The following is a 22,025-nucleotide window of genomic DNA, read 5'->3' on the forward strand; positions in this document are numbered from 1 at the left end:
TTGTAAATAAGTCCATTTGTACCATTTTTTTTTAGATTCCACATATAAGCGATATCATATGATATTTGTCTTTCTCTCTCTGACTTCACTCAGTGTGACAATCTCTAGGTCCATCCATGTTGCTGCAAATGGCATTATTTCATTCTTTTTTTACGGCTGAGTATAAAACCTTTTAAAATGTCCATTTTTATACTTGATTATGTATTTGCTTGTTTATTTTAAAATACTGTGGTCCAGTATTTTTCTTTCTTTTTATCCTAAATATATTATCAATTATTTAAAAGTCAGTAAACATTAAGTATTTTTGATTATACCATTTTATTTTAGCATTTCATGATTTACTCAGAATTTTTTATAATAAAGTTGTAATAAATTAAGAAAAGTACAGTTTACAGTGTGTAGTTTAGTTATGCATAATCCCTTTAATGGAAATTGGAGCAAGGGTTTTTTTCTAGAGTTTACACATTATCTTACATTTTAAAATAAACTAGAAATATCTGGGTCCCATCTCTTGATAAACTTATGAAACATTTATTTTTATTTACAGTAGTTTTTGGGCTTGGGGGCTTATTCATCAGATTGGTCTTATTAGAAAGTGTCAGACACATCTCCTTTCAGTTATTTCCCCTTCTGATTTTATTTTTATAATGTACTAGAAAAATATGTTGAAATTATTAAATCAGACTACTAAAAAGGAGATCAGAATAATTAAACACTTTAGATTAATATCTGTTGTTGATTCCATGTAGATCTCTTCACTAGATATTACGGTGGTACTCTCATTATTATTTTTATCCTGTATTTACAGTTCAAAGGTTTGGCTCCTAATCTTACATCTAGTGCTCAAAAGCCAAGAGGCTTAAATTTATGTTAAACTTCCTTATGAAACTTGAGAGAGCCATTCTTTTAAAATGATTTTTCTAAATCTGATTTCACAGTATAGTTACTCCTGCTATAAATTGAATTTTGTGAGGTGAGAAATACCATGATAACCTGTATGACTTATCCATATTTAGCTCTTAGGATTTCTTACTAAAGTCTGTATGTATTTTCTTAGTTTATTTTTCCTTTTTCCTCTTCACTTTCACTAATAGCTGATTTAAACTTTTATGGTGTTGGAAGCTTTGCTGACTTCTGTAGCCTCCATTACTGTGTAGGCAAGTAAGATTTTTAGAGAAATAGTTCTGTACTAAGTCTGGCATGCCACCCTTAAAAGATTTTGCATGCAAACGCGCATCCTAACAGAAGCATGAGGTTGCTATATTTTAATTAGTCTTGCATTTCTAGAATTATACTCTACTTTTCAAATCAAATTCCTTTTCTATTTAAATTCTTTTTTATTTTTTTTTTTGCGGTACGCGGGCCTCCCACCGCTGTGGCCTCTCCCGTTGCGGAGCACAGGGTCCGGACACGCCGGCCCAGCGGCCATAGCTCACGGGCCCAGCCACCCTGTGGCACGTGGGACCCTCCCAGACCAGGGCACGAACCCAGATCCCCTGCATTGGCAGGCGGACTCTCAACCACTGCGCCACCAGATAAGCCCTCTATTTAAATTCTTAAGTTAATTCTTCATTAACTCGTCAAAAATGAGCTATTCATTCCTTCTGAATCCAGGTATTCCACGTCTACTTAGACGTTGGTTTTTGTTTTATCTGTTTTTTTGGTATCTTCATAAGTCACACTGACTATTCTTTGAAACATTCCAAAATATCTAAAAGATACCTTGTAATCAAAAAAGTTGTCCCTTTTAAATAAGGTAGGACATACCCTTTGCATTTTGCATTAGTGGTGGCTGTGAGTCCTACCCTTACTCTAATGCCCTGAGAAAGATAAAAGGAAAGACTGACTGTTAATGAGTGGTTAGGTTAGGAAAGACATTCTTTTGTTCTCAATACATCAGTTTTTTAGAATAAATGAACCTGAAGTGGAAGAATTTCTTTTCATGAAGGATAAAATGAAAAGAAGACTATTTGAGGCATAGGCATTCCACAAAGAGATGCATATAATGAAAGCAATCTGATTACGTAGTTTGGGATGAATATGCTTGGAGAGATAGATGAGGGTGCATGTTAACACGTTTGGCTGTTGCACACTGGGAACGTGTTTTTTGAGTGCATTAGAGAAGAGTAGAAAGCTGAACATTGATACCATCTTCTCCTTGCTCTCTACAGCAGACTTTGCATATACACTCACCTTGTGTATCCTGTTAACTATTTCTTATGCTGCACTTTTGATAATTAATTTTCTCTGAAGTATATTCTAGATTTCTAACATGCTTTATTAAAAATTATTATGCATTTAACCTTTAAATATATGCCTGAATTTTTTCCAAGCGATTTCTTAATATTCAGTATAGAAGATAATTCCTCATTTAATATTTAGTTTATTTGCCTAGGTTGGATTATCTCAAGATGCCCAAGATCAAATGAGAAAGATGCTTTGCCAAAAAGAGTCTAATTACATCCGTCTTAAGAGGGCTAAAATGGACAAGTCTATGTTTGTGAAGATAAAGACATTAGGAATAGGAGCATTTGGTGAAGTCTGTCTAGCAAGAAAAGTAGATACTAAGGCTTTATATGCAACAAAAACTCTTCGAAAGAAAGATGTTCTACTTCGAAATCAAGTTGCTCACGTTAAAGCTGAGAGAGATATCCTGGCCGAAGCTGACAACGAATGGGTAGTTCGTCTTTATTATTCATTCCAAGACAAGGACAATTTATACTTTGTAATGGACTATATTCCTGGGGGTGATATGATGAGCCTATTAATTAGAATGGGCATCTTTCCAGAAAATCTGGCACGATTCTACATAGCAGAACTTACCTGTGCGGTTGAAAGTGTTCATAAAATGGGTTTTATTCATAGAGATATTAAACCTGATAACATTTTGATTGATCGTGATGGTCATATTAAATTGACTGACTTCGGCCTCTGCACTGGCTTCAGATGGACGCATGATTCTAAGTACTATCAGAGTGGTGAGTAAAATCATAAAATTTGTTTGGACATTTGCATATGATTTATAATGCAATAAAATATAAGATGGTGGTATCCCTGGATGGGAGCCAGAAGTCCTGGGTCAGGTCTTGACTCCACTGGATAAATGTGGGTGAATCCTTTAGACACTTAGATTTATAAAATGAAAGAGTGTGCTAGAATTAATTATTTCTAAATATCATTAACATTTTTGAGTTAATCTCTTTACATTTTATTAATTTGAAATATGTCAGACAAATAACAATTTGAAAATAATTTTTAAATGAAGCCCCATACCCACCATTCAGCTTAAGAACTAGATTATTAGTACTTTTGAAGACCCTAAACAATCACCTCCTTTTCTTTCTTCCATAGGAGTATTTCAGAACGCCATAATCAGTTCTTTACTTTTCTCTACACTCTTACCACATATGTATATATCCCTAAATAATTTATTATTTCATTTTGCCTTCTCTTGAACCTTTATTTAAATGTAATCATTCTATATGTAGTCTTCGGTGTTGACTTCCTTTATTTGTTTGAGGTTCATCTGTGTTCCTGCATATAACATTTATTTTCACAACTGTTTAGGCTTTTGTTGTATGACTGTTATACAGCTTGTTTAACCTTAAACACTTTATGTACATGATTCTGTTTAATCTTCACAACGTCATTGTGAGGCAGAGTGAAGAAACCGAGGCTAAGTTAGAATAAGAAACTTGCTCGTGGTCAGACAGAAGATAAGTGTAAGGGCTAGGCTTTGAACTGAGGTTTGTCTGCCTACAGGGCCCCTGTTATTTCTTCTATACCACACTGCCTCACCAAAATCCCTCCAAGCACTAATGGAAGTATAAGTCAACGTAACATTTGTTGGATACTCAATATGACTAGGTGCTTTACATATTTTCTGATTTAATGCTTACAGCAATCCTCTGAGGTAAGTATAAGTGGCCTCCAGTGCTTCTTGTGAACACAAGTAGATTGACATTAAATGGATAAAACTGAGATACTACTAGGAGTAGATCCTGAACCTACTTTAATATTCAGCTTAACATAATTTAATGTCTCCCCAGATTCACCTGAATTACTTGGGGTTCATCTTACAAATATGATTCTTAGGCTCTATTCCAGTCTTCTGATTGAAAATCTCCACTGAGGGTAGAAATTGTATTTTAATCAAACATCCTAGATGATTATTACAGTTAGGTTAATTTCAAATATTTTTTTTCCTAGATGGTTTCATCCAGTCATGGCTTTAATTACTAGCTCTACATCAGTGACTTCCAAATCTCTCTTCAGAAACAGCCTCTCCCTTTCACAAGGATTCCTAATAGATCTTTCAAACTTAACATTGCCAATCAACAACTCTTACGTTCTCCCCCTCCATATTTGTTCCCCCTCCCTTTTAGTAAATTGTACTACCACCACCCGTCCTTGATTCTATCTCCATACCCTCCACATCTGATCCCTCAGTAAGTCCTGCTTACTCCACCTCTAAATATATCTTCAATCTGTTCACTTTTCTCCATGTGCACTGTTACCATCACAGTCCAAACTTCACTGTAATAGCCTCTTACCTGATCTCTTTTTCACCCTTGTTCCCCCTATAATCTATTCTCTATACAGCAGTTAAAGTTTTCTTTTTTAAACATTTATCAGACCTTTTCATTCTCTTGCTTCACACTCTCCAGTATCTTCCTGCTGCACTTCGAGGAAAAAGCAGACCATTTCTTTCGCTCGCACACCCTTGTGCACTGGCTCCTGCTCTATTTCCTACCGTTCTCCCCTTACGAACCACACTGCTCTTCTCTCTGGTGCTGTTGGGATTGTGTGGGCGCCTTGCTCTGGTTTTCAGATGGTTGAGTTCCTCTTATTTTTTTACAAATGTCACCTCAGTTGGTCTTCCCAAGACACCCTAGAACATTTGCCATATCACCACCCCATGTTGATTCTCTGTATGGAATGCATCACTATGTTTCTTATATATGTATTTGTTTGTTGTATTTCTCCCCTACCGAGAAGCTGCCTGAGAGGAGAATAGTGTCTTTATTATTATCGTTGTCATTTGCTGAATGAATGAAACACAAATCTAATTTGTTTGAAACTTTGTCCAGAGTAGTATTGCAGAGCAGTCTGAGTACCAAATTCTCAATCCTACCTACTCAAATGATTTTTACCGTCATCACTTAATATTGAGTAAATTACTGCATCTTAGGCTTATTTTTCTTAGTGTAAAACTTATCCTATTGATATTTCAAGAGTGCAGGCTCTAATTATTAATAAACACCATCAGTGATTTGCCATACATTGTGTCTCAGCTTGTCAACAAGGGGAAGCGTTGTTAACTATGAACTATGACGTCAAAAGGTTAAACAGACTAGGTTTACTCTTGTTGCTTTTATTTATTTTTTTACTATACAGGTGACCATCCACGGCAAGATAGTATGGATTTCAGTAATGAATGGGGTGACCCCTCTAACTGTCGATGTGGAGATAGACTGAAGCCACTAGAGCGGAGAGCTGCACGCCAGCACCAGCGATGTCTTGCACATTCTTTGGTTGGGACTCCCAATTATATTGCGCCTGAAGTGTTGTTACGAACAGGTAAAATGTTTGTTTCATAAATAATCTCAGTATGCCTTTAGACCAGCTGAAACTTACATTAGAATATGGCTCGTTTCAGGCTTATAATAAAAGTATTAATTTTACAGTATAAATTGTTGATTTAATATTAATTTTGATTGTATTAATTCTGAGCACTTTTTAAAAAGTGCTTATGAATAACCATAACTTTGGTATCTTATTTTAGGCTATACACAGTTATGTGACTGGTGGAGTGTTGGTGTCATTCTTTTTGAAATGTTGGTGGGACAACCTCCTTTCTTGGCACAAACACCATTTGAAACACAAGTGAAGGTAAGGTGTAGAATCTATACCAAAAGAATTGTTATGAAGTCCCAATACCATACACCTTTATCAGTCCTTTACTTTGAGCATCTTAATCTAGAATTAAAGAAAGAACTTGTAAGGATACAGGAACCCACTAAAATTCCATGAGTGAACGCTTATCTCCATCATATCACTGTTCCTCATTCATATACTACATTCATATTTCATTCTCATAGAAGTTTTTAGTACCTTTTGAAGATGTATTCCAGTTTACTCTTACTACTGGCTGCTGGCTTTGTTTCCTTTCATGCACATTCTAGCCTCAAACTACTAACAAATGTCTGTATCTCCCTGGCACTTAAATGAAAAGTTGCTCACAATTTTGACCATAAATTGTCCCATTAAAAAACCCTTTAGTGGCCTTGTCTGTGGGTTAAAGTCCAAATTTGTCCTCAGTTCCTTTGTTCGTACCATTCCCTCTCTCTGGAATGTCCTTCTTTCTCTCCCATGTTTCACAACCTTCCCCCTTTCTGGTTCACTCCTGGTCATTTTAATCATTCTCTGAGAATGTCTTAAGATATCATATTTTCTATGATGCTCTCCTCAAGTTACAACTTCTGACATTGCATTTAATACATTATATTTAAAACTTCTTTTAGAATTTCTTTTATTACAGGTCTACTGGTAATGCATTCTTTCAGGTTTGTGTCAGGTTTGTTTGAAAGTGTCTTTATTTCCCCTTCATTTTAATATATATGTATATGTGTAAGTATATGCATATGTATAAATACATGTATATTTGTGTGGGTGCTGTGCGTGTAAAAAATTGAATGCTTTCTCCCTAATTTCAAGAACAAGGCAAGGATGTCTATTCTAATGAGTCTTACTCAACAAAGTTCTGGAAGTCTTAGCCAGTGTAATACAGCAACAAAAAAAATAAAAGGCATAAAGATTAGAAAAAAATAAGAACTTGCTTTATTCACAGATGACATAATTTTCTATACTGAAAATCCCAGGGAATCTGTGCAAAACTCCAAAAAACTAATAAGTGAGATTAGCCAGGTTGTAGAATATAAGGGTACTACGTAAAAATCAATTGTATTTCTATAGTCAAGTAATGAACAAATGGAAAATGAAATTTTAAAACAATACCATTTACAGTAGCTTCCCCAAAATGAAATACTTAGGTATAATATTGGGTCATATTATACCTATAATTCTATTAGGTATAAATCTAATAGAACATGAACAAGATCTGAATGCTAAAAGTTACAGACTCTGATGGAAAAAAACAAGATCTTAATAAATGGAGAATCATACTGTGTTGATGGATTGGAAGACTCAACATATTAAAGCTGTCAGTTCCCCCAAAACTAATCTACAGATTTCACTCAAATCCAATAAAAATTCCCAGCAGGAATTTTTGTAGGTATAGGTGCGCCAATTCTAAAATTGATATGGGTAGACAAAGAAACTGATAACAAAACAGGGGTTTTTTTTTAATTTATTTTTTATTTATTTATTTTTGGCCGTGTTGGGTCTTTGTTGCAGTGCGTGGGCTTCTCATTGTGGTGGCTTCTCTTGTTGCGGAGCACAGGCTCTAGGCGCGCGGGCTTCAGTAGTTGTGGCTCGTGGGTTCTAGAGCGCAGGCTCAGTAGTTGTGGCGCACAGGGCTTAGTTGCTCCGCGGCATTTGGGATCTTCCCGTGTCCCCTGCGTTGGCAGGCGGATTCTTAACTACTGCGCCACCAGGGAAGTCCCACAAAAACAGTTTTTTAAAAGAAGGACAAAGTTTGAGGAATCAACTACTTGATTTTAAGTCTTACTATGAAGTTACAGTAGTCCAGACAGTGTGATATTGGCAAGAGGATACACACACAGATAATGGAACAGGATAGTGAATAGGGAAATAGGACCACACAAATATGGCCATTTGTTCTTTGACAAAGGTACAAATGGAGAAAGGATAGTATTTCAACAAATGGTGATGGAAAGATTGGTCAGCCATATACAAAAAATACTGACTCAACATAAACCTCACACCTTACACAAAGATTACCTCAAAATGAGTCATAGATCTAGATAAAATATAAAGGCTATACTTTTTTTTTTTGCGGTACGCGGGCCTCTCACTGTTGTGCCCTCTCCCGTTGCGGAGCACAGGCTCCGGATGCGCAGGCTCAGCGGCCATGGCTCACGGGCCCAGCCGCTCCGCAGCATGTGGGATCTTCCCAGACCGGGGCACGAACCCGTGTCCCCTGCATTGGCAGGTGGACTCTCAACCACTGCGCCACCAGGAAAGCCCCATAAAGGCTATACTTTTAAAAGAAAATGTAGGAGAAAATCTCTATGGCCTAGGCTTAGGTGAAGAGTTCTTAGAAATGACATCAGAATCATGGTTCATTAAAGAAAAGGTTGAGAATTTGGACTTCATCAAAAATTAAAAACTTTCAGTCTGCCAAAGACATGGTCAAACAATGAAAAGACAAGCTACAGTTTGGGAGAAAATACTTGCAGGTCACATACCCAACAGCAGGCTTATCTCTAGACTATTTAAGAATCAAAAGTTAAAGAAAAACAGCCTAATCCAGTGACTTGATAGAGGTTTCCTTAAATGCCTGTATCAGAAAAGGAAAGCATGTCTCTCTCTTTAAGTATTCCTGAGAGGGTCAAAAGAAAGGCAGGCCTCTGGACTGGTCCCTCAGGGAATCACCAAGACCAACCAAAATGCACAGCCTCAAATTTTTGGAAGGCAGGGTCCTTACTGCCTACCTTGGCACCATACCAGGAAAATGGGCTGCCCTCTCCATAACCACGGTGGGGCTGAGCAATGGTGAATGGTAGTTGGTTCATGCAGACTGCTATCTTACCAAGTTTTAGCAGCTTTTCCCTTCATGAAGCACTCCCCTCGTTGCTCTTAGGGTCAAGTCAGATTCCACAGTACCAAAATGGTTGATTATGATAAGAGTTGAATTTTTTTTTCTCAGTTTAATGATTGTTTTTGTGGAGGGACTGACCACTGAGGCTTCCTATTTGCCATTTTCCATGAGATCTCACTCTACTGTGTTTTTTTTTTCCTACTGTGTTTTTGACTATTATCTCTTTATATAGTTCTGTTAGAGGTTGCTCTAGTGATTACAAGATACATACTAAATTTTCATAGTCTACTTAGAATCAGTATCTTGCCACTAAAAGTTCAGTGTAGAACCTTACTACCATATAGGTCCCTTCATTCTCTACCCTTTGTGTCTTAGGGTTTTTTTGTTTGTTTTTTATTTATTTATTTTTGGCTGCACTGGGACCCCGCTGTCGCGCGCGGGCTTTCTCCAGTTGCAGAGAGCAGGGGCCACTCTTTGTTGCGGTGTGTGGGCTTCTCACTGCAGTGGCCTCTCCTGTTGCGGAGCATGGGCTCCAGGCACGCGGGCTTCAGTAGTCGTGGCTCACGGGCTCCAGAGCACAGGCCCAGTAGCCGTGGCGCATGGGCCTAGCTGCTCCACGGCATATGGGATCCTCCCGGACCAGGGCTCGAACCCGAGTCCCCTGCATTGACAGGTGGACTCCCAACCACTGCGCCACCAGGGAAGCCCCGTGTCTTAGTTTTTTATACATCACGTCTACATACATTTAAAACCTCATCCAGGAGTTCCCTGGTGGTCCAGTGGTTAAGACTTCACCTTCCAAAGCATGGGCAGCTGAGATCCCACATGCCTCCTGGCCAAAAAAAAAAAACCAGAACATGAAACAGAAGCAATATTGTAACAAATTCAATAAAGACTTTAAAAATGGTCCACATCAAAAAAAATAAAAAGCCTCATCCAACAATGTTACAGTTTTTGTTTTCAACCATCAACTTATTTTAAAGAACTCAAGATGAGAATAGTCATTTGTATTTACGCAGATAGTTAGCATTTTCCTTGCTTTCCTGCATTCCTGATGTTTTATGATTCTTTCTCTATCAATCCCTTCTGTCTGAAGAACTTCCTTTAGCAAATATTTTAGAGCAGGTTTGCTTATAGCAGATCATTTTAGTTTTCCTTCATCTAAGAATGTCTTTATTTCACCTTCCTTAGGATATTATCACTTGGTAATAGAAGTCTGGGTTTCAGTTCTTGCAGCACTTTAAAATGTATCCACTTCTGTCCTCCATAGTTTTCTGATGAGAAATCTACAGTAATTCAAATCATTGTTCCCTCAAGTAATGCATCATTTTTCACTGGATACTTATAAGAAATTTTCTTTAGCTCTCAGTGTTGTAATTAAGATTTGTCTGGGCATGGATTTCTTAGGGCTTGTCCTGTTTGGTGTCTCTTGACACCAAACAGCATCTTTAATTTACAGGTTTGTCTTTTATCAGATTTGGAGAATTTTCAGCCATCATTTCTTCATATATTTTTTCTGTACCACATATTTTTTCCTTTTGGAACTCTGACACCAACATTAGACCTTTTGGTATAGTCCCGCAGGTTACTGAGGTTCTCATATTTTCAAACTTTTTTCTCTCTGTTGTTCAGATTGTATCATTTCTATCGAGTTTTCTTTAAGTTCACTGATTCTTTCCTCTGACGTCTCCATTCTGCTGTTGAGCCCATCCATTGAGTTTTTGTTTTTTGTTTTTTTTAAGTTTTTAAAGTCATGTTTATTCACGTTGAATTTACATTCAGTAAAACTCACTCTGAAATTTGACAAATGCAATCACCACCATAATCAAAGTGTAGAACAGTTCTTCAACACCCGCCCCCCACCCCACCCCGTCCCCGAAACCCTATGCACAAACTCCTCCCTGATCCTTAGGAATCCACTGATCCATTTTCTGTCAAAGGGGTCAAATTTAATCATCAAAATAATCTATTATAGAAAAAAATGTAAGCACAAAAAACCAAGTTTTTAAAAGGATACTTTGAAACATACAATGTTTAGAATAGTCAAAAGAATGGGATTTAGAACTAACCTTTGTAAATTAAAGCAGCTGACAAAGTTGTCTTAAGATAGTTGTATTGCTAGGATAGCTAGTCTAGTTACTATGTTGGGCTTCAGGCTGGGGCTGGTTGGCAGAAAAATGATTTTAAATAGTTTAAATGGAATTGAATTCTACAGAAATTCTCTATGGGGCAGATACATGTTCTTGCAGATATTTGGCACCTTTTCAGAAGTTCTCCCCTGCTACCACCATGAAAGGGACAGTAAGCAAAAACCTCTACTCTGTATATATCAATCATAACATGTTCAAATACATGTTATCTCCTCATAAAGCTTTCAAGCACTAGCCCTGTTTATCAGCATCTTGAACTGGACTGAGCCGAGTTACGCGCCAAGGCCTAAAGGGTCCGTTGAGTTTTTACTTTGGTTATTGAAGAGGGGGTTTAATTTTCTTCCCTACACAGCACTGATAAGCTCATATATGAATAAGGAAGAATGAAGTTCATTTATTTAATAAATATTTATGGAGACCTACCCCTTCTCTCCCTCCCTTCCTTTCTCCCTCCCTCATTCCAGTTTATTCAAAACAATAAGTGTTTATTGAATATCTATTAATTATGTGCCAGGCAATTTGCCAAACACTGGGAAATGCAAAGACAAAACATGGTCTATAGCCTTATGAAATTTTATACTGTAGTAGGACACAGACATAAATAGATACCACAAAGTATTAGAGATATTATGCTACAAGGAAATATATAGAACTGGGGAGGCACAGGAGAAAGTCATTTCTACCGTAGGTTGAAGGTCTTAACAGGGGAACTAAAACTTACAGTGAGTCATGTAATATGAGTATAAGTTGTCTAGAGAGGAGGGAATGGAAAGAAAAGTTATTTCCCACCGATTCATTATTAAAGGTGAGGAAAGTGAGGGAATTCCCTGGCGGTCCAGTGGTTAGGACTCACACTTCCACTGCCAAGGGCCTGGGTTCGATCCCTGATGGGGGAATCTAAGATCCCACGAACTGTGCGGCATGGCCAAAAAAATGAAGTAAAATAAAAAGGTAAGGAAGGTGAAATACAATGCAATTTATTTTAAGAAAACACTGATAGTCCAGTAAGATTTTTTCATTTGAAACTTGGAGGAAATTTTTGTTTTTCTTATTTCTTTCCTTCTAATTTTTAAAAATCTTCTTTAAAGGTTATCAACTGGCAAACATCTCTTCATATCCCACCGCAAGCTAAACTGAGTCCTGAAGCCTCTGATCTTATTATTAAACTCTGCAGAGGACCAGAAGATCGCTTAGGCAAGAATGGTGCTGATGAAATAAAAGCTCATCCGTTTTTTAAAACAATTGATTTTTCCAGTGACCTGAGACAGCAGTCTGCTTCATACATTCCTAAAATCACACACCCAACAGATACATCAAATTTTGATCCTGTTGATCCTGATAAGTTACGGAGTGATGATAATGAAGAAGAAAATGTAAATGACACTCTGAACGGATGGTATAAAAATGGAAAGCACCCTGAACATGCTTTCTATGAATTTACCTTTCGGAGGTTTTTTGATGACAATGGCTACCCATATAATTATCCAAAGCCTATTGAATATGAATATATTAATTCACAAGGCTCAGAGCAACAGTCAGATGAAGATGATCAGCACACAGGCTCAGAGATCAAAAGTCGTGACCTAGTGTATGTTTAACACACTAGGAAATAATTGTAATGAGGCTTTGCAATAAGGCCTGAAACGCAGGGGTTTTTGAAGCTCTGAGAATAAAATTATGCAAATGTAACAGAGCTATGTATGTGTGCTCTGTGTACAATTTTTTATGTTCCTAAATTATGGGAAATCCTTTTGAAATGTTAATTTATTCCAGCCTTTTTAATCAGTAATTTAGAAAAAAATTGTTATAAAGTAAATTATGAGCTGAATATTATAGTCAGTTCTTGGTACTTAAAGTACTTAAAATAAAAAATAGTGCTTTGTTTAAAAGGAGAAGCCTGATATCTATTTGTACATATGCTAAATAATTTTTAAAAAAACAAGAATTTTTGAAAATTTTTTGAAAGACAGTTTTAGTTTTATCTTGCTTTAACCAAATATGAAATATACCCCACATTTACAGAGGTGTTTTTTTTTTCTTCCCCCATAATTTGTTTTTGGAAAAAAATAAGCTATAGAAATGAAGCCATCATGGTGGTGAGTGTTCCTAGGCTAATGATAATCTGTATAATTCACATTTTGTAACTAAGAAATACAAGGTTGAAACAGTATGCTCATCCAGATGAAAACTAGTGCAGTTTATCTTTTTATCCCATCTGCGGAATACTTAATTTTCTAACATATCTCAGCAAATTACTGGCTTTGAAAGAAGCAAAGCACTACCATTTTTCTTTTCATATTGGTATTTTTAATGCTGCTTTCAGTTTTTAAAGGGAACAAAGCTGCCATAAATTAAAATTTTCAATACTAAAAGCTAATAAGATCTTTCATATTTTTACTTTGAAATTAAAAAAAAGTTCCACATCCTAAGCAGAGAGATCATTTTCAGCTTCATATGAAACTTCAATTAAAAATTATTTGTGAGTACTTACTAGAAAAGTACTTTTTCTATATAGTGACAGTTTTGATTATGTCATCAGTAATGTTATATAGTTTTCCTCTTTCAGAACAGAGATGCATACACAGATTGTTACTGGCAAAAGCAAATGTGGCTATTTGGCAATATTTTACCTGTAGGCAGAGATTAATTGGTGAAAAAAACATTATTTAATTCCTAATTAAGGTGGCCATTAGTAATTAGGAAAAAATACATAGTGTTCTTAGGAAAATTCAAAACCTCCTAACTTATTAAGGTTAAACAGTATGTTTTTCAGCATTACTGTTATATATAATACTTAGGTATAAGGACAACTTGTGGTTTCATACCAAAATACATTTAGCTTAACTTTTAGGAAGGGGGAAAGGGCTCTATTCTCACATTAGTAAAATTTGTATTTTATTTCCTGAAGCTCCACTGATAGGGAATTGTTTCATCAAAACAATATTTGTGGAGAAGAAGCATAATTTTAGTGATTTTTCAAACTTACAGCTTTCTTCAAATAAAAGCTAATGGAATCATGTATGCAAGTAAAATTAAAGGCAAAGCTGTTCTGGTTGAATTGGGGAGAGCAAAAAAGATTTATTAGCTCACACTTCCCTCCTTTCTATAGGTGGCCTTTCTATAGTTGGTCTTCTCAGCTTGTAAACCAGTGCATTAGCCACTATGTAATGGTAGGTCTTTGGGAGTCATTGGCCCTTCCAAGAATCTGATGAAAGCTGTGGCTTCTCTTCCCAGAAAAATGCACATCAACACATACGCACAAAATGTTGCATGCAGTTTAGCGATTTTGGATGTGTTGAAACCTGTCACAAACTCTTCGTTAGGGACCTCTGTCCTGCAAGAACACTGATATATTAAACTAGGAACTTTGCTGTAAGTTTACTAATTAGTACTCAGATTAGCACATCTTGTATAAACACTGATAATTTATGGTGTGAAAGGTCTGTACCATGTGATAAGATATCCTTAGGACTGCCTCTCTTGCTGGTACAGCACCAAGACATTTTAAACACACCCTTTTGAGGGCACTGAAATACATGTTTGGCTTGTTACAAGCTTAATAAATATTTCTGAAGGACTTCTACTCAGAGGATTGTAGGAAAATGCACTATATAAGATGGCAGTCTTCACTTCATGGAACGTTTGCTTAGTCCTGTAAAATTCTATGCAAAACAAATTAGTTCAAGAACTTTCTAGCTCAGTACTCAAATTTTTAAGTTATCCCCCTTGTTCTTCAGGCTTTCTCAGTCAGATTTATTGCAATTTCCATTTAGTTGTTTTATTTCTGGACTATGGTGCAATACAGAATAAAACCAACTTTGTTACATTTACATTGTAGGAAAACTAAGGTGCTGTCTTCTCCCCCTCCCTCCCCCCAAAATCTGTGTTGCCCTTATTCCTCAAATGTAACAGACACTACAAATTTTGTATTCTTTTAAATTTCCTCTGACAGTATAAGCTTTTTGTGTTTATCTGAAGCAGTGTACAAGCCTTTCGTATCTGCATTTTTAGCAGTTTGGATATACTTATTAGCTGTCTTATTCCCAAACTATATCCAGATCTTCCAGTATAGAATCTGGTGCTTCCTGACCAAAAAGATGAGAACGATGTCAAAAATCTATATGCTCTCAATTGAAATGGAGTGAAAACATTGATCATGTTTTCTTTTTAAAATAATTTTCCCACTCATTAAAAAAAAAAACTTGCTGTCTTTCTTATACTCACCCCTTTTATGCATATCAGTGGTATTTATGAAATGTGTTCTATAATTATGTAATTGTAGATACAGTTATGTATTGTCCAGTGACGTCCTAAGGCAGGCCCTGTTGCTGTATCTTTTCTACCTTATTTGTAATAGAAACTATAGAATGTATGACTAAGAAGTCACTTTGAGATTGACTTTTTTAAAAAGTTATTACCTTCTGCTGTTGCAAAGTGCAAAACTGTGAGTGGAAATGTTTTCTTCTGACTTAATAATATGTTGAAATTAGAGAATACAGTGGGAGGATTTTTAGATATTGCTGCTGCTGTTACCTAAGGTACTTTAGAAATTTTTCTTTAATAAACAAAAATCCCTTTGGTATTTAAAGTGAAACATTCAGCCTGTTTGTTTTAATCTAAAACAAAAAGTAATTTGGATCAACATAATGGTGTATTTGTAAAGCGCCTTAATAGATCCCTTTGTGAAGGCACTATACCACAGTTTACTTTTATATTGTATTATGTATATAAGTATTTTGTATTAAAATTGAATCAATACAACACTACAGTTTTATAAAATAATGCTTTGTTAGGAAAAGGAGTTACAGCATTGCAATATAACTAAATTGTTTTGCATACTTCTGAATGTAGTAGATACGAATAATCAGCCTGTGTTCTTAATGGATCTATTTGTATTTCCCCAATCATTTTCTCTAGTGTAACATTTGCTGGGATCATAATAAAAAAAAAGCAAAATTCAAATCTTTAAATTATGTGTGGAAGGCTGACTTTTAGGCTGCTTAGTTAAGTAAGTTGATTTTTTAATTCAAAAATTTAATCTTTTTATTCTCAGAGAAAATTTATGATTAAAAATTTAAGGACTTCCCTGGTGGCACACTGGTAAAGAATCTGCTTGCCAATGCATGGGACACAGGTTCCAGATGATCCCACATGCTGCAGAGCAACTAAGCCCATGCACCAAAACTACTGAAGCCCACACGCCCTAGAGCCTGCGCGCCTCAACTGCTGAAGCCTGCGCATACTAGGGCCTGCGTGCCGCAACTACTAAAGCCCGCGTGCCTAGAGCCCGTGCCCTGCAACAAGAGAAGCCACCGCAATGAGAGGCCTGTGCACCACAACGAAGAGTAGCCCCCGCTCACCACAACTAGAAGAAAGCCCGCGCACAGCAACGAAGACCCAACGCAGACAAAGATAAAAAATAAAAAAAGTACTAAAGTTCTTTAAAAAAAAAATTTGATGCTTTGAAATTAAAACATATATAGCTAATGATAATCCCTACTTAAATTAAGGCAAACTAAAGTTAGTGTAGCCCAGTAAAGTTTTCGTTTTGCCCAGTATAAGTACAATAAATATTTCATGTTAAAGGCTCCCTTTAGATCACAGATTTAAACCTTTTTTAATTATTGAACTCTGCATTTAGTATCATTTGAGCCCAGTTAGTAATTTTTAAAATGTGAAGTTATTAGCTAATCTCTTTTCCTTTATTTATAATCTTTTTACTTTATCACATGAACTGCCTACCAAATAAAGTATATATGTTGATGTTACATCTTAAATCAACTTTACAAAGATGAACAAATATTTAGGGTTTTTCTCCCCCTTTTTCAAGCATTACCATCATTTTTTTTTTTAATTTATTTATTTTTGGCTGCGTTGGGTCTTCATTGCTGCACCTGGGCTTTCTCTAGTTGCAGGGAGCGGGGGCTACTCTTCATTGCAGTGCACATGCTTCTTATTGTAGTGGCTTCTCTTGTTGCGGAGCACAGGCTCTAGGTGCAAGGACTTCAGTAGTTGTGGCGCATGGGCTCAGCAGATTGTGGCACACGGGCTTAGTTGCTCCAGAGCATGTGAGATCCTCCTGGACCAGGGCTCAAACCCGTGTCCCCTGCATTGGCAGGCAAATTCTTAACCACTGTGCCCCCAGGGAAGTCCCTACCATCATTCTTAGGTCTCCTTTTATCCTCTTGTTTGCACTCACTTGTAAAAAAATTTTTTTAATATTTATTTATTTGGCTGCGCTGGCTCTTAGTTGCAGCATGCAGGATCTAGTTCCCTGACCGGGGCTCGAACCCAGGCCCCCTGCGTTGGGAGCACAGAGTCTTAACCACTGGACCTATAGGGAAGTCCCACTTGTAAATTTATATTTGGTCTATATGAGGCTGTTGTATAGCTCATGCAAACTGCATTATGCTTATGATTCATTTTACTACATTTTTTTAAGATTTCCAATTAATGTATTTATTTGTCCTTTTAGTTAGCATATTTTTGGTGGGTGAGAAGTGATAAGGACTCCATGGAATCCAATTTCCTTTTTAATTCTGATGATATGTTCCAGAGAAAATGTCTCTAATACATTGTGTTTGCCTTCATATGTCATCATCGTCGTCCAGGAGCTCTCAGCCAGGTTAGCTGTGGTTTCAGCAGACCTGCATCACAATTTAATTTCTTTCTTTGCCCAAGCTACTTTTCCGTGACTTCCACACCATCTTCTAGCAGATGACTGAATGGTGGACATACACTCCTGGTCCTGGAGAGTCTCCTGTTGAGGTGGGAGGCAGCTGCGGCTCACCCTGGGAACATAGACACTGGTGGCAGCCATTCTTTGGAGCTTGTTCTACTGCGTGGACCCTGGTGCTGACGGGTGCCATTGTGGGACCCTCCGTCTAGCTCATTGGCTCTCTCATTTTACTGCATTTTGGATCCATGTTTGGCATGCTTAAAATTGTGACCATACCTTATTATGTCAAAGGCAAATACACAGAAAATGTATCTGCTTTTGTGTGAAGCCAAAAGGGAGGATATCAAATTTATGTTTGAGACATAGGCAGTTGTCCTCCCAAATATCCAGTCTTTCCTTCTCCCTTACATAAAGTCACACAGAGATCCGGGACATTTTGGTGGATTCACAGTCTGGGTGGGACTTTGTTTTCCCTGGAGGAGGGTTAAATTTGTTCTGTAGTGAAAAGGGGGATTCTCAAGAGTTCCTAGCTCCCAGAGGGGTTGACTAATGACACAGGCTGCTCTTGTTCTCCAGCTTCCATTCTCTCAGTTTTCCTTTTACTAATAGAGCCCCCATCCCTGTTCATGTTTCAACTGTCCCACTAGAGCCCATGTTTCTCATATTCCCTTGTAATTAGTTGTGGCCACAAGACTAGGTTTTGGCCACTGGGATATGAGCAGATGTGACACATGCAAATTCTACTTCAGGGCTTCCCTGGTGGCGCAGTGGTTGGGAGTCCGCCTGCCAACGCAGGGGACACGGGTTCGTGCCTCGGTCCGGGAGGATCCCACATGCCACAGAGCGGCTGGGCCCGTGGGCCATGGCCGCTGGGCCTGCGCGTCCGGAGCTTGTGCTCCACAGCGGGAGAGACCACAACAGTGAGAGGCCCGTGTACCACAAAAAAAAAACAAAAAACTACTTCATACACCTAAAGTTGATATTGTTTGCCCTTCACTTGCTCCTTCCCTCTTCCCACAGGATGGAACATAGAATCATGACTTTATATTGACCCATAAAATCCAGGAAAATACCCTAGTGATGGTGGATTAACAAAATGAATAAAACCTGGCTACCTGAAAGATGGCATGAAGCAGGGCTGTCTGTCCAACTGCAGAATATTAAAAGGAAAAAAATTCATATATTTGTTACTGTTGCTGAACTTGTACCCCAACTAACGTGTACTTTGTGTTCGTGTATAATCTGATTTGCAAAACAATTTGAGGTCATTTTATACTTTGTCTGTCTCCCATGCAATGATTCATGAAATTCGGTTATTTACCTGGTGCATTTTTCTCTAATTCATCATCTTCATCCCCATTGTTTGGTTAAACTAATTTGGTTAAGGCCCTCATCAACACTTTTTTTAAAAAAAAAAATCTTTATTGGAGTATAATTGCTTTACAATGATGTGTTAGTTTTTGCTGTATAACAGAGTGAATCAGCTATATGTATACATATATCCCCATATCCCCTCCCTCTTGTGTCTCCCTCCCACCCTCCCTATCCCACCCCTCTAGGGGGACACAAAGCACCAAGCTGATCTCCCTGTGCTGTGCAGCTGCTTCCCACTAGCTATCTGTTTTACATTTGGTAGTGTATATATGTCCATGCCACTCTCTCACTTAGTCCCACCTTACCCTTCCCCCTCCCCGTGTCCTCAAGTCCATTCTCTACGTCTGCGTCTTTATTCCTGTCCTGCCCCTAGATTCTTCAGAGCCAATTTTTTTTTTTTAGATTCCATATATATGTGTGTTAGCATATGGTATTTTTCTCTTTCTGACTTACTTCACTCTGTATGACAGTCTCTAAGTCCATCCACCTCACTGCAGATAACTCAATTTCGTTTCTTTTTATGGCTGAGTAATATTCCATTGTATATATGTGCCACATCTTCTTTATCCATTCATCTGTCAGTGGACACTTAGGTTGCTTCCATGACCTGGCTATTGTAAAGAGAGCTGCAATGAACATTGTGGTACATGACTCTTTTTGAATTATGGTTTTCTCAGGGTATATGCCCAGTAGTGGGATTGCTGGGTGGTATGGTAGTTCTATTTTTAGCTTTTTAAGGAACCTCCATACTGTTCTCCATAGTGACTGTATCAATTTACATTCCCACCAACAGTGTAAGAGGGTTCCCTTTTCTCCACACCCTCTCCAGCATTTATTGTTTGTAGATTTTTTGATGATGGCCATTCTGACCGGTGAAGGTCTTCATCAACTCTTGACTGAATTATTGTAATAACTTCCTAACTGGAGTCTTTGACTTCATTCTGGTCCTTCAAGTTTATTATCCAACTGTCAACCAAATGACATACTTGAAAGATAATTCTAGATTCTGCTTCTAGTATGACCAAGTAAGCGCCTGATGGATTGACTTTATCATATGTAACAACTATAAATTCAGGGGGAAAAGAACTAAAGATACAGAAGTGGAACCAAGAGCAGGCAGATTCTGGGTGGAAGTCAACACTTGGGAGAGAGGAATGGCATTAGATGAGTGTCTCATTTTTATGATATCTTGCCTGAGAATGGCCCAAATCTCTAGCTGAATCACGAACCACATACGTGTGGGGAGGAATCCAAGCATCCTAAGAATCAAAGAACTAAACTGACATTTGAGATGCTGCCCAACAGAAAGAAAATTAAACCAAGTTAATTGCTTGCTTAACCAAGCAGAACACCTCCAGAGGCATATCCCAGAATCCAGAGTGTAACTTAATATATCCAACATCCATGATACAATCCAAACTTACCTGGCATACAAAGAAATATAAAAATATGACCTAGTCTCAAGAGAAAACACAATCACTGGAGGCTGACCCCAAGATCTTATTTCCAACATCTGGAATTGGCAAAGATATTACAATGGCTCTTATAACTATGCATGAAAATGTAAAGAAAAACGTTCTCATAAATGTACAAATAGGCAATCCCAACAAGAAAATAGAAGCTATAAGAAATTACCAAAAGGAAATTTTCCTTGATTGAAGACATAAACTAGCAAATTATAGAAAGCTCATGAGAGGTCTAATAAATTGCATTATTTAATTGCATGTATAATAAAAGTATCTCTGGAAGGTAGTTAACGAGTTTGATGTTACTGTCTCTGGGGATGGGAACTGGATTTCTAAGGTAGCAAGAATAGTAGAAAGACTTCCCACTATATAAGCTTTTGTATCATTTGAATTTGAACCATGTAAATGCATTGCCTATCCAAATATAAATTCATAAAATGGAAATAAAAAATAAAATCTTTAAGTTCAAGTGGAGGAATGGGGCTTAGACAAAGGAAGATACACTTTCTTTGAGACAGGAGGCAAAACCAAAGGGCAAGAGTGAGGTAGAGACATTTGTTAAGTTGGAGGGTCAAAGTATTGGGATTAGGTTATGCTGCATATGAAACCCAAAACAACGACTGCTTAGACAGACAATATCGAGTTGGCAGTCCACACCTGCTATAACAGCTCCACAAGGTCATTCCAGACTTTGTCTGTTCAGTTCTGCTATCTTCATCACATGGCTTATATCCTAAAGGTCATTTATGGTCAGTAGTGGGCTGCTTATACTCTATCCATTTTTTTCCCTGTTCTAACCTGGTGAAAAGAGGGGATGATGTGACTGGAAGGGGAATTTTCAGGGCCTCTCCCTGTAAGGTACCTTCCAAAAATTCTATACAACACGTCCACTGGCCAGAAGATCCACGGCCACACCTAGCTGCATGAGAGTCTGGAAAATGTAGTCCTTATTCCAGGCAGCCCAATTTAATCAAGCTAGGTTCTGTTACCAAGGAAAATGTGTATTTGGTGGGCAGATGGCAGTCTCTGCCTCACTGAGCAAGTTGAGGGAATTTCAACCTGACAGCTTCTATTTTCTCTGAAGGTGGAGACATAGTGATTTGCTGAAAGGGCAGAAAGGGGTATGTGGCTGGCATGAGGACAGTGGTGAAAGTCTGAAATAACTAATGTGAAGAGTAAGAGAGATAACTGAAGTGGAACATGCAGAAAAATATGTTTCAGGTGGGTTAGACATCATGCAGTTGTGGTGCATCAGTCTTCAAGGTGGTGTGATTTTTTTTTCCCTATGGCATTCAGCAATCTGGGAGTAGCAGGTCTGTGATGGAAGCTATTATTTAGGAAGAATGTGCATAAGGTTAATGAACAGCACTGAGGATCTGTCTCAGTTTGTTGCTGCAAAAACTGTGACATAATCTAAAAATTCAGCAGATTCTGATCCGCGGCTTGCAGGATCTCAGTTCCCCGACCAGGGGACTTACCTGGGCCACAGCAGTGAAAGCCTGGAATCCTAAGCACTAGGCCACCAAAGAACTCCCTCTTCTTTTTTTTTTTTTAGCAGATTCTTAATCATGGTTAGAATTTTCTAGTCTTATACATACTCTGTATCCCAAGAG

The 22,025-nt window shown here is 37.6% G+C and overlaps 1 protein-coding gene across 2 annotated transcripts in view; it reads left to right on the top strand.

Moving 5' to 3' along the window:
* The window catches only part of LATS1 (large tumor suppressor kinase 1), a 41,669-nt gene extending 25,806 nt beyond the window's left edge, over positions 1-15,863 (top strand). For both annotated transcript variants that reach the window (XM_004263724.3, XM_033405060.2), the window contains 4 exons: positions 2,396-2,978; positions 5,398-5,580; positions 5,786-5,892; positions 11,982-15,863. In XM_004263724.3, coding sequence (XP_004263772.1) covers positions 2,396-2,978; positions 5,398-5,580; positions 5,786-5,892; positions 11,982-12,491 — 1,383 coding nt within the window. In that variant the 3' untranslated portion in view covers positions 12,492-15,863. The remainder of the gene's footprint in view (positions 1-2,395; positions 2,979-5,397; positions 5,581-5,785; positions 5,893-11,981) is intronic.
* Positions 15,864-22,025: the final 6,162 nt, after the last annotated feature.

Source organism: Orcinus orca, chromosome 12, assembly GCF_937001465.1.
Source record: "Orcinus orca chromosome 12, mOrcOrc1.1, whole genome shotgun sequence".
NCBI lineage: Eukaryota > Metazoa > Chordata > Mammalia > Artiodactyla > Delphinidae > Orcinus > Orcinus orca.